The sequence below is a fragment of the Aristolochia californica genome, unplaced genomic scaffold, assembly GCF_029961685.1.
Source record: "Aristolochia californica isolate CCGP_79_NKW_82.1479 unplaced genomic scaffold, dmAriCali1.0.hap1 SCAF_2, whole genome shotgun sequence".
NCBI lineage: Eukaryota > Viridiplantae > Streptophyta > Magnoliopsida > Piperales > Aristolochiaceae > Aristolochia > Aristolochia californica.
The window spans coordinates 45,669,199-45,685,596 of NW_027181881.1; the positions used below are offsets into that span (position 1 = coordinate 45,669,199).

At 39.9% G+C, this 16,398-nt stretch overlaps 3 protein-coding genes across 4 annotated transcripts; all 3 read left to right on the plus strand.

Moving 5' to 3' along the window:
* Positions 1 to 395: 395 nt before the first annotated feature.
* LOC137956522 (probable purple acid phosphatase 20) lies at positions 396 to 2,668 on the plus strand. Its single transcript, XM_068804055.1, has 5 exons — positions 396 to 464; positions 1,290 to 1,581; positions 1,662 to 2,230; positions 2,315 to 2,403; positions 2,478 to 2,668. Exons 1-5 carry the CDS (start codon positions 414 to 416, stop codon positions 2,665 to 2,667), a joined length of 1,191 nt encoding a protein of 396 aa, XP_068660156.1. The 5' UTR covers positions 396 to 413; the 3' UTR covers position 2,668.
* A 929-nt stretch (positions 2,669 to 3,597) lies between these two features.
* Positions 3,598 to 6,158, plus strand: LOC137956231 (beta-1,6-galactosyltransferase GALT29A-like). Its single transcript, XM_068803621.1, has 2 exons — positions 3,598 to 3,993; positions 4,270 to 6,158. The coding sequence occupies exon 2, from the start codon at positions 4,815 to 4,817 to the stop codon at positions 5,976 to 5,978; it is 1,164 nt and encodes a 387-aa protein (XP_068659722.1). The 5' UTR covers positions 3,598 to 3,993; positions 4,270 to 4,814; the 3' UTR covers positions 5,979 to 6,158.
* A 3,361-nt stretch (positions 6,159 to 9,519) lies between these two features.
* On the plus strand, positions 9,520 to 15,453 carry LOC137955740 (uncharacterized). Of its 2 annotated transcripts, none has more exons than XM_068802838.1 (5): positions 9,520 to 10,030; positions 13,156 to 13,882; positions 13,981 to 14,380; positions 14,569 to 14,952; positions 15,165 to 15,453. In XM_068802838.1, the coding sequence occupies exons 1-4, from the start codon at positions 9,712 to 9,714 to the stop codon at positions 14,617 to 14,619; spliced, it is 1,497 nt and encodes a 498-aa protein (XP_068658939.1). In that variant the 5' UTR covers positions 9,520 to 9,711; the 3' UTR covers positions 14,620 to 14,952; positions 15,165 to 15,453. The 2 variants fall into 2 exon arrangements, with proteins under 2 accessions (XP_068658939.1, XP_068658940.1); XM_068802839.1 differs by having other exon boundaries at positions 14,569 to 14,946.
* Positions 15,454 to 16,398: the final 945 nt, after the last annotated feature.

Below are 16,398 nucleotides of genomic sequence, written 5' to 3' on the forward strand. Positions count from 1 at the left end.
TATCAACTCCAATCCACAACAAACAGCAGAAAGGCCAAGCAGTAAAGCAGAGTTCGTTAAAAATTAGTCGGCATGCAGCAGTCGGCGTACGTGGGAAGAAATCCCTCCCAGCGAAACCGGCCGGTGGGGTGCTCTACGCAACCCGTCGCGATGGATACGGATAGATGAGTCCGACGAAAGAGGCGATAATCAATCCAGTATTATTGAAACGTGTCATTCTCTTACCACTTGAACCGGCAACATTCAACCGTCTTATTTATAGCCAATTTTGATGTTTCGAAGGAGGAACAACGCGGTGCCAGCGGTTATCGGCAATGGCGAGGCCCCGTCTCCTCCATCGCCTGCTTCTCGGGGTCTTCTTGGCCGCTCTTCTCGGAACCGGCCGCGGCTACGAACGTCCCCCGCCGCGGGAAATGCTCTCCGTCCAACCTTCCGACGACTACGGTCCGGCTTCTCCCCAACAAGTACGTACGTCGTCTCCCTTCGTTTTTTTTTTCTCTCTGACACATCTCATGATCAATTCTCCATACCATTTTCAATCCCATCGATATGGGATGTGTAATTAAAATCCCAATCCAGCCGTCTGTTCCATCTTAGATCGGTCTGCGTCGCCGAAAAGACATTCCCTGACGGAGGATTTGGATTTGATCATACTCCCCTCTGGCTGATGACAATTTTGGACGTTGAAGGCGGGTGAACCGCCGGAAGAAAACTGGGAATATTCTGAGGGAGTCGCAGGCACGACAATTTATAAATTGTTTCATTTTGCGGTAGTCATTATCGACCAAAAACTGGTTCATGTGAAAAGAGATCTAATCGTGCAGCTTGAGAAGAAAAAAAATTCCTACAATCATATGAACATTTCAGTAGTTTATATTATTTTTCTGAAATCCGTTAAGTTCGATGCTAATCGCCAGACCAAATTATTAAAAAGGTTATCATTTACATCAAGTAACGATCGAGGAGACAAAGATGACAAGAGAGCCATTTGAAAAGGGATAGAATCGTGAAGCTTGAGTAGAAAAAAAAAAAAAAAATCCTACAATCATATGAATGTTTCAGTAATTTATATTACTATTCTGGATACGGTAAGTTCGGTGCTAATCGCCAGACCAAAGTATTCAAAAGGCTACCATTTACGTCAAGAAACGATCGAGGAGACAAAGATGGGAAGAGAGCCATCTTCATATTCATTCTTACCATAAATTTCCAATAGTCGACTTGCTAGGTTTTTATTTAGTTTATACTTGACAATTCATATATAGTAAGGCTTTCTAGACTTTTAACAGGTGCATATATCAGTAGTGGGTGGAGAGAAGATGAGAGTATCATGGATCACAGAGGGCGACTCTGAACCCTTGGTGAAGTATGGGACATCTCCTGGAGTATATGATCTCTCTTCACATGGAACTTCTACTTCGTATAGATATTTACTGTACAAATCTGGCCAAATTCACGATGTCCTTATTGGTCCCTTGGAGCCAAGCACGGTATACTACTACCAGTGTGGCTCCGACTCAACTCGCGAGTTCAGCTTCAAAACCCCTCCGACTCAGTTCCCCATTACTTTCGCCATTGTCGGTGAGCTTCTGTAGTTTTACTGGATTGGAAATGATCTGTCCATGTCAAAACAGAATTTTAAGAATTGGTAAATGACACAGGTGATCTAGGGCAGACGGGATGGACAAACTCGACGCTGCAACACATTCAAGCCTCCAACTACGATTTGCTGCTATTGCCCGGGGATCTCTCCTACGCAGACTACCTGCAAAATCTGTGGGACTCGTTCGGTCGAGTCGTTGAGCCGTTGGCGAGTCAAAGGCCTTGGATGGTGACGCAGGGAAACCATGAGATCGAGAAGATTCCCGTCCTTCATCCCGAATCGTTCAAAGCCTACAATGCGAGGTGGCGGATGCCGTTCGAGGAGAGCGGCTCCGAGTCTAACCTCTACTACTCGTTTGATGTCGTCGGAGTTCATGTACTCATGTTGGGTTCTTATGCCGAGTTCGATCTCGAGTCGGCTCAGTACCAGTGGCTCCAGGCGGATTTGGCGAAGGTGGACAGGGAGAAGACGCCGTGGGTGTTCGCGTTGATTCACGCGCCGTGGTACAATTCGAATACCGCTCATCAAGGGGAAGGAGATCAGATGAAAGAAGCCATGGAAGAGCTGCTGTACGAAGCTCGCGTCGATGCTGTCTTCGCCGGGCACGTCCATGCTTATGAACGCTTCGTAAGCTTCTTCTGACTTTAAAGAATCTTATTCACGACGACCATCTTATACTGTTCCTTCCCCATGAACTGTTTCAATTTTCAGACTCGAGTGTACAGAGGGAAGGAGGATAATTGTGGCCCGGTGCATATAACAATAGGCGATGGAGGGAACAGAGAAGGCTTGGCGAGCAAGTAAGTTCCACTTACAGAAGTTTGAATCTTTCGTGGTTTATGTAAGAAATAATTCATATGTTCGCGGTTGACAGGTATATAGATCCGAAGCCAGAGATATCGCTGTTTAGGGAAGCAAGTTTCGGCCATGGGCAACTGAAAGTCGTCAACCAAACACATGCAAAGTGGAGTTGGAATAGGAACGACGATAATGCAGGTTCAGAGAGCGACGCAGTCTGGATGAAGAGCCTCTTGTCAGAAGAAGCTTGCAAGAAGACAATATAGTACTGGCGTAGTTCACCAAGGTTCACAACTTAATTTGGATGTAAACAGCATCATATGATCTTTTCAACTATTGCTATTCATATTAAATTGAGTTAGTGCGTCTCTCATCGGATCCAGGCCATCATCATTAATCGGATTCTGGTCATGGATCCGACTGGGTGCATTTGACACTGATGCTTATGGTAGTTTTCCTACATATATTAGTATATCCAAAGATTTATTTTTTTCAGTTAAGAAAAATATTTTCTAAGTTGGTTAATCATTTTTAGACGAACTTTGGACCTAACTTCACATGGTATCAGAGTATTTATTTATACGGGCTTCCACTTAGCCACAAAAGAGTGCCTACATGTATCAATGAATACAAATATCTTGATTTTATAAGTCGGACATTCAAAAATAAAACTGGCACTCTGTTTAAACAAATTAATGCGTGTTACAATCCACCCCCACTAAGTCACGCTACTTTGCACCCCGTATTTTAAACAGAGGCTGCGCCCAGGAAATTATGAGGTGGAGAGACCAAACGCAAGGCAACGGAGTGGCCGTTTTAGGTTTTTTACTATATTTTGCTGTTAGTCGTGCCATCACTGATGCCTTGGTGCACGCAGATCCTTAGTGGTTGGGTACTCCAGAAAGTAGTAATCAAACGCAGATCTGCTGCACCAGATAAGCCCAAGATCAGTCGCTTCAAACTACAGATGACACTGGAGAGTGACCCGTTTGGATCCCCCCCTTTTCTTTTTGTCAATCTGGCTTTTATGTTTTTCGTTGCCTGGAGTTGACTCCTGATTGTGCAGATGGTAGCCATGGGAGCATCTCGATTCATTCTGTCTGCCGTGTGGGTTAAGCTGGGACAGATATGATCCCCGGATAATGACAATGAACCAGTTTGATTAAACTGCTTAGCTTGATTCTTCGATGAACAGAAGTTTGTCGGTTGGCCTTTACGTGCAATCTGTTTCTGGCGTTGCGAGCTATTTTTGTTTTTCTTTTTGGCCCGCAAGCAATTGTGGTCGTTCAAGGAAGGTATCTGAAAGAGTTTTTCATGATTTCTTCTCGCTTCCCTGGCTGCTATCCTTTGGCCAATTAGCTCCTCCGTTCCTGGCTTCTAATCTTCAGAAAAACAGAGATGTCTGACTTGGTAATGGCAACAAAGGTCAAGAAACTAGCTTTCTGGGTTTAAAAAACAGGATTTATGGGCGTCAAAGATGAAAAAAGAGCAAAGCAAATACCGGTGAGAAGCGAGCCGTTGGGAAAGAAGACAATCGAATCAGAATGACTGACCGATATACCCAACGCGTTGCGTTTCATCGAATCAAGAGGGTTAACTCATTTGGGATTCAAGCAATTTTATTTTTTAATCCTTTTTTGCTTTTTTATGGCTTAAGTTCAAAATCCGATCAGTTGATCAAGAATTAAGGCCGAATCTAAAGGATTAGTGAAAAGTCGAAGGCGGTTAAGCGCAGTTATCCACATCGGCCTTCACCCCTTGCTTCCTGCTCCACTCTCGCTTCTGTCAGCCTCACTCCCCCAACCGCATTTTTTAATACGCCTCCATGAGTCTAAACAATCACACGCCCTTTGCTTGCTTCTATGCAGGGATTGTTCGCTTTCATGCTCGCCTCTCTCGTCTTCTTCCTAGAGCTCCGAGATTCTCTGCTGTAGCGAATGAGCCTCTCGTAACTCAAACTGGAACGCGGCATGAGATCTGATCTTTCCTTCCTTGTCTCGCTCTTCTTCCTTTTCTTTTTTTTCTAAATAAGAAACTGGACGGGGCATCTTATTGCGGAGCTCTGATTAGGGTTGTGCGGTTGCTCGTTGATTCTGATTGAGCTGATTCATTTGCTGGGTGTTGTTGCTCTTTTGTTTGATTGTGGGTGGATTTGATTTGTTGAGATAAGCAATGGCGTCAAGTGCGGAGGATTTTTTTTTTGCCGTATGTTGGTGAAACTTCGTTTCTTCAGTGTTTCAGCTGCGGGGCGTGCATCATTTGGGTTTCTTGCAGGTTTCCAGTTTTTTTTTTTTTCCTTTTTTTGTCGGTAAGTATGTTGAGACATTCCGTCGGGAATATCTGGTTTTTCTGTGCTTGGGTTTTCGGATTTTAGCTGAAACCGTCGCCTGGCTCGGAAGTTTTGTTATCTTCAATGAAAAAATCCATCCGCCCGCTCTTCAGTCTTTTTCTCTTGATCGCAGTCGGCACCGCACTGAGCTTCAGAACTGTATTTCGCCGGAACTTTACTTCTCACTTCTCGGATAATCTCCCTCCTGCGGGCGAAACGGTGGTCTTCAATTCAACTTTGCTCCGGTTCGCGGCTATCGAGCTGGGAGCGGAAAAAACCCGACGAGAGATTGAGCAGCTAGTGGAAGGGAACTTGGGTAGTCAAGCGCATTACCGTACCATCTCCTCTTGGCGCTGGTACCATCATCTCGATGAACCGCCGAGATCGACCGCGAGAGTTCCAATCCTGCTCTGCTCCCCCAAGTACCAAAGTCTTTGGCCTAAATTCCGTAAATCTCTCCGAGATTGGTTTCGGAACAAAAGATTTCAACCTGAGATTATGACAGAGCTAATCGATCACATTAAGCGCCCTCTTGATCAACACTACGGTTTGTCCAGTTCCGACCGTAAATACGATTCTTGTGCTGTGGTAGGGAATAGCGGGATTCTTCTCAAGAATGATCATGGGCCATTGATCGACGGCCTTGAGATTGTGATAAGACTGAACAATGCTCGGACCAAGGGTTTTGAGCGCCATGTCGGTTCTAAAACCAATATTTCTTTCGTGAATAGTAATATTCTTCATCTCTGCTCTCGCAGAGAGACCTGCTTTTGCCATCCCTACGGAGAAAAAGTTCCAATCGTGATGTATATATGCCAAGCCCTGCATTTCATGGACTACGCTTTCTGTAACAGGTCGCTCAAGGCTCCTTTGCTCGTTACTGATGCACGGTTCGATGTGTTGTGTACTCGAATTGTGAAGTATTACTCTTTGAAAAGGTTCGTCGAAGAAACTGGGAAGACTCCAGAAGAGTGGGGGCCGATCCATGATGGTGGTATGTTCCATTATTCTTCAGGCATGCAAGCCGTCATGCTTGCTTTAGGAATTTGTGACAGAGTTAGTCTTTTTGGGTTTGGAAAATCTGTTTTGGCTAAGCATCATTATCATACAAATCAGAAAACTGAGCTGCATCTGCACGATTATGAAGCAGAGTACTTGTTCTACCGCGATTTAGCAGAGAGGCCGCAGGTAATTCCGTTCCTCATGGATTCTAGGTTAAAAGTTCCTCCTGTGGCTATCTATAGATGAAATTGGCCTTGGTTGAAAGTTAAAATGTCTGGGGTTCGGGTAAACTAGTGGAATGATCTGGTTTCCCATGTTCACCTTGTAATTGTTGTAAGGAACGGTTTCCATTTGGGCCACTGTGCTAGTCAAATTTAAACAGGCTCTACTCAATGTAAAACTTAGATAAACAATCAATACAATGCAGGGAAGCGTTCCATGATTAGAAATCTAAACCTTTGTGAAATGAAAGTGAAACTGTCAGAATTTGTTTCATGATAGCTTAATTTGACTACAGCACAGCTGTTGCATATTGAAACTACTTCATTAAAAGAAGTACTAACAGAGATGAATTGTCTGAAAGTTGCCATTTCTCGTTCTGTACTGGAGAAGATCTTTAACAGTAGCCTAGTAACAATAAAGGAAAAGTGGCCCCTTCTTCTTCTTTAATATAGCAATCAAATATAATAAATGGACACCACCTAACAAATGAGAACATCTTCATTTTAATGGTAACCAGTCATTACTTTCTCCTGTACCTTTGTCTTCGATTGAATGATTTTTTGAAGTCTGGTTTTTTTCATTTCTCAGTATTTGAAAAGAATATCTTCTATATTTTGTCTTGTCCGCAATGATCTTTTATTTTCTTTCTTTTTTCCTTTTTTTTTCTGACAGTTCGGATGTGCATCTTTTATCGTGTGGATGTTGCCTGGTTCCTAAATATATTGGCAAACTTTCTTAATTTTACAATATGCTTTTCTTGTATGCTTGTCAAAGCCAAACAAGCTTGATTGACTATTTCCTTCTCTTATACTAGGACGTAACTAGTGGCTGCTTTGTGTTTTTTATATTCTAATTCTCTCATGGCAATTTAAGTGGAAAGATTGTTCTCCTTATCTTTTTCTTGTTTTTTGTGTCTGTTCATGCATCTGCTGTTGACTAGTGGTTGTTTCTTTTGTTTCTATGCAAGGAGTACATCATTTATTTTTCTTTTTGGTTCTAAGCTGAAGGTATGTCAAATACTGGTCTTCAAGAAACAGAGAGTTATCAAAATTTGGTGCTTGGTTACTTTGTGTGTCTTGGATGTTACATTGATATTTATTTAGTTTTTGTTTTCCTTGATTAGTGTCAAGTATAAACTTGAAGGACGCAAGGAGTTTTGACCTAAGTTTATACCATAACTTTATACCAAATTAAGTCCTAACATCATGACTCTGGATTAAAAAAAATTGTTAGTATATTTGTGAATACATGAAAGTTTTCACTTCCCACAGTTGCATTTGAGTAGTGTCTTCTAGATGATTCTAATTAAAATAAGCATGCCAATAACCATCTCCAGTGATATATATTTGTCAATAAATCAACTATTTTTATATTCGATATCTGGCTAAGACCAGATGAGGTAGGTGACAGTTAGCATCTTCCGACTCATTTGCTGCTGTCATATGTTATGGCCTTCAGACTGTATCGCTCTAGCCTAACTGTCATTGTTCTGGATTTTCCATTTGCTACCCATGTCTTAGATAGAGCGGTCATCTTGTCAGACCTGATACTGCATCCAGTTCTCTTTGATCTGCTTTACTGCTTAAGGATCCCCTGCATTTCGATATACATTCCTCTCACCTCTTTGGTTTTCTTAATATTTCCTTTCCTAGAGTACCAACCTTTGGTAAGTCAGCAGTTACAAGACTGCTTCTTCCTAACAATTGATAACTTTAATGTGCATAATTGTCCGATATATGTATTTTAAAATTGATGATTAGTTTTTATTGAGATGTCAAAGCAAGCTTAGAGTACAATGTAGAGTACAGCATAGAACAAAATCCAGGCCAAGTCCATCTAAAGTAATTACCCTGTACTTTAATTCCCACAGACCCAGTATTGTGCTGGTGCTTTATATTATCTCAAGGAAATTTTCAGAAATTTGTTTCGATGTATTTTTGTATCTAATATGTTATAGATAAATATATAGAGGGTGAATTGAACAACAGAAGTATTACCATGGCTGGTGTGCTGTGTTTGTTTTGCAACACGGGTTTTTGCATGTCGAGTAGTTGAATCACATGTATTAAATGATTAGCCGCTGCGATATGCTCTACAAGCAATTGTTTTTGTTCCCTTTTCCATTCTTATGACTTTCACCGACTGATTGCTACCTGCTTGATAGGCATTTTAATGTTCCATTCTATTTCACACCGACGATCCACAAATCTTCTCTGTTCTTATGTAAACTTCTTGTGTTGCTTTGAGTGAGGCAGAGTTTTTTCTGTCTTTATTGAAGCCATTTATCTTTTTAATGTAAAGCAAATGCTTGTCTTCCTTAGAATAACCACTAGTGTGTGATTACATCAGCTCCCAATCTTAATGATTTGTATTTCTGCTGTCTTTTGTTCTGAAGCCCTTTATTTTCATACTTCAATCAATATGTGAACTGGCTGCATTTTGTTGATATTGGAAAATTTGTAGCTACAGGATCAAGAATTCTCGTCTCCTTGTGAACTATGGGTAGAGACTCATCCTTCAAAGAGATGATACACAATTTGGTGAATATAACTTGTTCTTGTTATTCAGGGTGAAAGTGAACCTACTAAAAATACCTCTTCTCTCTTTATAACAGCAACTCAGTTTCAATTGTCTGTGGATCTTTTAAGTATTAATCGTTGCATAAGCTGGCAATCTTGTTGTTAAGTCGGTGTGGGAGTCAAGTTTAGAAGGTTGATTAAAAAAATTCTTCCATTTTTCCAGTATTTTACCAAATTGGACTCCATTAAAGGTGATTAGGGGTGGAATTGATTGGAAAATGGACATCAGAACATTCCAAGCAAATGATTTATTTTAAAGTCTGAAATGGTCGTTGCTTCTGAAGTAACAGGGTTTGATTAGTTTTATTTTGAATACTCACCGTCTTCCTGTTGCAAACATGCGTGGCTCTTAAATTCTAGTTTATAAGATCTCCTTTGTCTGGGATTTATCTGAAGAAATACTGGGATCAGTCTAACCGGTTCAGTTCAAGTTCAGATCAAACCAAGTATTGAAGAATTCGGGTTGCAAGCCAAAAACACCTTTTTTGTGAGAACTAAACAATGGTCCGATTCAGGTTCATCGGTCTGGTTCTGACAAATCTGCTTTAATTAAACTCTAAACCCTAAAACACTATCACATTTAAAAAATATAAATGGCTGAAATTGCTTTACTGTCTTTGTGCATTCAACTTTCATCCTGCCTCGTTCGGTGAAAGAAAAACACCTAATCCTTGCACAGACGATGCCATTAATAGGGAAAAGAGACCTTTCTTTTATTGTTACGATATATATAAAAATAGTATAAAAAAATATTTTATTATTTTATTGGAAAAAAAAAACCTTTTTGACTATTGAGCTAATGAAGGGCACACTTTTCATGTTAAAAATAAAATTTCAGCATTTTTTTAATATACTTTGGATGTCTTCGAAAAGGATACACTTCCTCCACACGTGTGAGACTTGCCACGTGCATATATCCTCCACGGGATTGGACTATTTGTCACACGGAGAAACCGTAGATATCTTCCTTCTCTCTGTCTCCACCCATGAGGGGTTTAAAACGTGCTTCTCACCCATAACAGCGAGCGAATCCCTTTCCTTCCCATACTCTGCCCTAATTCCTCCTTCAAACCCTACAATTCCCCGCCTGCACTCCTCCCATGGCTGCGATCTCTTAGTAGACTTAGGGCTTCGATGACGGAGGTTGCGCTCTGAAATACCTACCAACTTTCGCGGCCATGGAGGGCTCTGTGGAAGATGCCGGAGCCCCGGACTCGTGGGAGTTGGCGGATTTAGACGGCAGTATGAGCCGATTGATGGTCTCCTGTAAGAAAACTACCTCTCCTTCATCGAATTTTACGGCTTCTGATTTCATCGAAGAGTCGCCGTTGAAGCTCGTTGATTCCTCTTCATCGTCTTGCTTCTCTTTGCCCTCTTCTACTCCCTCTACTTCTCAGTTGGCATCAGAGAGGAACGGGGGCTTCTCGGAGGACCTCTTGAACCAGGTCGATCAGTTTCTGCGTGAAGCTTTGCAGAATCCCCGGGAACGGCTTTCCGGTAATTGTGATATTAGTTGTAATTTTCTTGGAGTTGTTTTTTATTTGTTTTTTTTGCTTCTGGTTAAATCTACTGCATGATCTCTGCTCCGTTTAATGAAGATAGCCATGGATAAATTATGTGGTCCTGTCCGCGGTTGAGTTGAACAATTGTTCTTGAATTGAGTTTAGTTATCTTTAATTATGGTGTGCAAAAACTATGGACGGTAGAGCTGCTCTGAAATTTTAATATGCTCTTCACTTAGAGTGTAGGTTTACCTGGCCTTCATTACGAAATAAAGCTGTCATTAGTACCTATATATTCAAATTCTTGCGTTCTACAGCCTTGAGAAAATGTGGCATTTATACACGTGTGGTGTTTATCGTTAGATTGGAAATTGACATAGTATCAGTACTCCGTAGCTTCATGGCCTCTGTCACAAGGTCCAGGAAATCCAAAATCTCTTTTTGTGCTGCAACTGTGGGCTGGATGTTTGGTGGGTCATTTTTTTTTTTTTTTTTGTTCATCTGTGGTTCAAGTATTGGGATAAGATTGATGGGGCTCATTGTTTCGATTGTTTTCCTATCTAAGATAAACTTAAATGTATAAAGACAAAGGAAGTGGAATGTGATGTGGCCAGCATTTTACATTTTTCTGTGAGCACTTACTGGTATTGGTGTCTTGGTGTGGCATAGTTTGGTCTTTGACCAGTCACCTCAAAAGAAGCATTGAATTAGTTATGGAATTCTTGGGGCTGCGTCTATGTCAAGGATCAGTTACTGTATCTTTTTGAAGCTATATGTCTGAAGTAGTGCAGAGGGGAACAATTGATAAGCTGGTCAGCCTTATTATATTAATGGTGTTGGCATCACATGCAGAAAGCTTCACAAAATTTCTCTTTCAGGGCTGCTTCGTGCTTTGGTGAACGCATTAGAGGAAGATATCTCTTAGTATTGGATTTGGGGAGAATAGGGACAAATTTGAGAAGGCTCTATATGATGCCTTCTTGTAGTCCTTTTGTGTATGTGGTTTTGGTTGGAGATGCTGATGTTTTATCAAAGCCAGTTTTAGAATCACTTTTTGTTGTTAGTAGGAATCTGCAGAAACTGGGGAATTTTTAGGCTCATAAAATCTTGTCCTTTAAGCCTAAGGTTGTAATTAACAACTTCATGCATTCTTTTCACCTAAAATTTTATTTAACGAAAATGGTACACCTTTAAGTATGGTAATTTCGATTGTTTCTTTTGAATGAGAGAAATTAATTTCTCCAATTAAAGTTTATCCCAACCCCCTTTTTAAGTGCTCTAAACTTGTATTTGATCAAATTTTGAGTAAAGCTATTTTTCTGGTTAATGCTCTTTGGGCACTAATAAAACTTTTGTAGGTGTACTGAACTCAATTTGTGCTTATCTACTGCAGACAACGTATTTTTCTGTGTGGCTACATAGAATTGGTACCGCTTAGCAATTGTATCCAGACAAATGGCTGGATACCCTACTTTTTTAAACTGCTAAAACTAATTTATGAGCAAATGGTGGCAGTGCAGCTTCATGCTTGCACCCTTGTGAATGTCAAGACAACTAATCTAGATGTATTGTAGAACCTTGTTAACCTAATTTAGAACTGGGAGTTTCCATGTTTTCTTTCTAGCCAATTTTTTAGCCAGACGAATGAGATCAACTGGTTAATGATTTTTTTTTTCAGAATGTTTACATATAATGACTGCTGGTAAATTGATCAAGATAACTTTCTTTTCTTAGAAAAAAAAAAAACTTTTTTTCGTAAGTTCTGTTTAGTCAAACCTTCCCTATAGTTGTCACTGCAAAGAGATAATTGTAATTTTTTTTGTAGTGAGGAATGTCTTAGCCAGAATAGTAAGGAAAATAAGGTGGACAAATTTAAGCTTTTGTATATTCAGTTTGCACTTGATACCTATACAAGTGTATGCAGTGATCATGTTTTGCTTCTAGCCTATCTAGGCATGTAACCAATATCCAAAAGAAAAAGATATATTTTTTTTGTTAAAATGGCAAACCTTGCTTGCGATGTTTGCAAAACCTTCCTTATTTACTAACTTGAGATACTATTATGAGGGGAAGTGAGGAGTCCAAGGTCTTGGGATCTGTGTTACTTTAGGTTAAGTTTTTGCTGGATCTATTTTGGCTAGTCACTTAGTCTGCTATAGAGAGGAAAGGACAAAGGCTGTCCTGAGAGCACAAAGCTATTTTTTCTGTGGGGCACAGATTCTTGGTGAAAAACAGTAGTGCTGCAAAAACTTGCAGCGTCTTTAAGAACCCTAGTGTCATGTTTACTGTTTCTTATGGTGGGCGAATTTAATGAGTTTATTTGTTTTGAATGGTGAGGGAGAATTTTGTCAAGAGAAGAAGGGGCATGCAACATGCCATAAATAGAGCATGTAACAAAGCAGTTACACGCAAGAAGAGAGAAAAAGAAAGAACACACAGCGAATAAAAATGAAGTTGAGTTAATGTAGTCAATGATTAAATACAGCTAAGTCCTTGAGAGAAACTCCATCTTTAAGAAGAGAATCAGCATCCATGTTTGTTGATGTGGGGTGTGGATCCATGTGATGGTGAGGGAGCTAGCACTTTTTAATGAGTTAAGTTGGCTTATTTGTTGATAAAACTTATACTCTTTTTTTTCCCTACCTCCAATTTTTTTTAAGACAGTATGCACTTTGGAGTAACAGATATGATTTATCTGTGTTCTTTGCCAAAAGCTAAGGAAACAAAAAACAAGATTTTGGGGTACCTCTATTTGTGGAGTATCTAATTTGCATACTTGGTTTTATGGAAGTCATATGGTTATTACCAACTTAAAAATAAAGAAAAAAACTAATTGTGGCATGATTATGTCCTTTGGGACTCAGATTCCCTTACCTGTGCTGAGTTCTCTCAACATCTCGTTGTTGGGGAATTCTTCTTGTCCTGGGATAGTGGGCTTTCCTACTTCCCATTTTTTATTTTTCTTGTAACTTTGCCATCTTTTACTTCCCTGTCTGTCCTGTTTGAATACTCTCTATGTCTAATGAAGTTGTCTTATCTGTTCTCGGGTCATTTTCGAGCTGCCATATTTCTGCTGCATTCACGATGTAACTTGCTAAACATTGCTTCTATCTGTTGCAGTCTTGCGCATGGAGCAGGATGTATTGAAGTTCATACGTGACCCTGCTCAACAGCAGATGGAATTTCCGCAGCTGCCAACTTCCTATCTAAGGTTGGCAGCCCATCGCGTTGCACAGCATTACTATCTTCAGTCAATGGTTGTCTCAGATCCCACTCTACTGGATGGATCTGGTTCCCGAATTCTTGTTTGTAAAACATCAGAATGTAGACTTCCTCTGATCCGTCTTGCAGATATTCCTATAAATCTACCACATGAAGACGGCAGTACTGTCTTTAAAGTTGCCATTAAACAAAGACCACAAAAGCGTGCACAAATGGCACACAGTGCAAATGCTGGCTCTTCCAAGGCAAGTTTTGCAAAAAGTGTGGAAGAAAGAAAGGAGGAATACAACAAAGCACGAGCCCGTATATTCAGTAGCTCTATTAATACCATTGGGCCCCAGGGGGTGAAGGTGGAAGGTGGTGATCTGCAGACCTCAGATGTCTCTCAGAGCTCTCCCTTACCATCACCAAAATTGGATGATAAATCTGGCTTTGAAGGTCCTGAAGTTAACCATGCTAGCAGGGTTCTGGGTGATGCTTCTGCAATAGGTAGCAGTAGGTCTGATAGAAGTAGGACAGAGAAAGAGCCTATTACTACTAAGTACAGGCCGAACAATAGAGTTGCCATCTTCCGTGACCGTGAGGTGGATAAAAAGGATCCTGACTACGATAGGAGTTATGAGAGGTAGTGCTGATTAACTTGTCATTCTTCTTTTCTTTTTTTTTCTGTCTCTGCCATTGTCAGGCTTCCGATATTTCTCTTGTGATCAATATGTTTTTCAGGTATGTGCAGAGATTTGACCCTGGATTTGCTTTTAGTGGAGGACCATATACGATACAGCCACTGTATGCCCCAGCTTTAAATTATAACTCAGAATTTCCACAGCTTGGATCGGCATCTCATAGACCTCAAATGGCCCCAATTGAGCCGCGACCACTTCCTCAACAACACCTTCGGGGACCTTGGGGTGCCACATCCAATGCTACTTCACCTATTGGTTATGGTCCACCTGACAACTTGATGGCTCCACCACCACCACCACCACCACCATTTAGTCCTGGTCATGTTGGCGCCCATTCTACATCAGCAATATATCATATGCACTCTTCACAGTATCCCTGCCCTCGCCCTGGAATGACGTATGTCCATCCTCATGAGCATGTTCATCAGCCTTTCCCTCAGGTACATCCTGATTATTATAACTCAACTTATGTGCACAGCGATGAATTAGTGGTTTTCCAATGATCTATCTTACCTCAAGAACAATGATGTCAAGAGTTAGCAGCTCGTCTTATGTTATTGTTGTTACCATTTGTTGAAGTGGAGAGTAACTGCATCCCTTGCCTAACCTTTTTTTTTTTTTTTTTCAGTCTCTTCAGCAGCAACATGAAGCGAATTTTGGATTAGCCCGGCCCCGCTAAGGGGCTTGGGCGATGCCTGCACACCTGTTAGTAGATTTGAGCAAGAAATGTACAAATGCTGGCTTAATGCATTTTATTCTATTAGCGGGATAAGTGCAGGCATAAGAGTCAAGGTAGATTGGAACTGGCCTCATTGACCCGTGGTCCCTCTTCCTATTCCATCTTCCTTGGTTCCACAGCTGCTTCTTGCAACTTCAGTACAAAGTGCAGAAGCTCAGTGTTTTGGTGTTCTGTTGCTTGCTTGAGCTCGTGAAGCCCTGATTTGCAACTGATGATGATGAAAGAAAATCATTTCCTCTTGAGTTGAGATGTACATACTTTGTAAAGGTGCAGGTATATCTTGGCTTCCTTTATTGTGGCATGCTGGCATTTAGCTTTATGCTTTACAAGCCTGTTTATTCTAAATTTTAGTATGTGCTATTAGGTTTATTTTTCTACCAATACTTCTGGTAATATATATATATATATATATATATACAGAGTTTGGTCTGATTTGTCCTCTGTATTCTCTGACGAATAATACTCTCTCATGTTGTTTCCTGCAGTGAAATCAATTGACCACCTGGAATTGGGTCTTGGAAGTTGTGGCGTGCACCGTGACCTTCTGTTAGTTATGCTCTGCTTGGTAAGTCCTTGTTCCATTTTCTTCTCTATCTTAAAGGTAAACTCGACAAAGAATAAAAACAAGTTGATATGTATCATATCCAACGCTTCCAATATACTTAACTGGATACACCATTGTCATTGAACATGTAGTTTTTCTTGATAAACATTAGGTTTTGGTGCACAGTTTATCATATTTACTGAGGTCCGGCGCAGATCTGACATTCATAATGTGTTATGTTTTTCCCTTCCACGCATGAGGAATGTTTTATAGCTGAGACTCCATTGCTTGTCGGCAATGGCTATAAACGTTCATGTTTCTATATAAATAAATTTGCGATCTCGTGGGTACGGTACAGTGAAATATGGATTCTGGAGTGATCGATTTACCGAAAGATCTTTTATGCAAAGATTTAATCAATATTTGAAAGAAACAAAATTCCAAAAATGGGCAAGTTACTGAAGCAACTGAAGGAGATACATGCCTGTTGTTACATATTAATGACGTGAACAGACAAGGCAGAAATCGGTTGGACAGCATTTCCCACTCTAGTTTCGATTTACCCGTTCAGATGAATGGGTGGATGCAATCCTAAAGCAACTATATGAGAAAATTGTTTAGTGGAATGTTTTTTATTCAAAATTTCTGGTGTTCGCCTTTTTTTAGATGGGAAATTTTATCGTTAATTCTGTTTGCTTTGAAGAAATGTTAAAAAATATAACAAAAATAAGTTTTTTCTAACTCCTAAAAAAATTTAAAATAAAAATAAAATAAAAAAACACTAAATTAGTTCTTGACCATTTACTTCTTATTGTAATCTTATTTTTGTAAAAAAAATAAATTTATTATTAATATAAAAAACATATACCATAAATAAAAAATTTCAGTTTTTTTATGAAAACATAAATACTACTAGAAAAGAATTAAGAATTTTTTAAAAAGAAATTTTAAAATAAGTTTTCAGTTAAAAGGACAGTAGCCTAAAGATCTTAAAAGTGAATGACAGAAATCAATCTGAAATAAGTTGTATTAATTCATTTTCTTTAGAGAAAGTTTACAACATATTATTTATCCATGGTTAAGTCACATTAAACTGAAACGGTAAAAAGTATTATAGAAAATTGTCACGCGTGGTTGTGTGATTTCTAATCAATTCATTTTTGTTAGTGGTAATC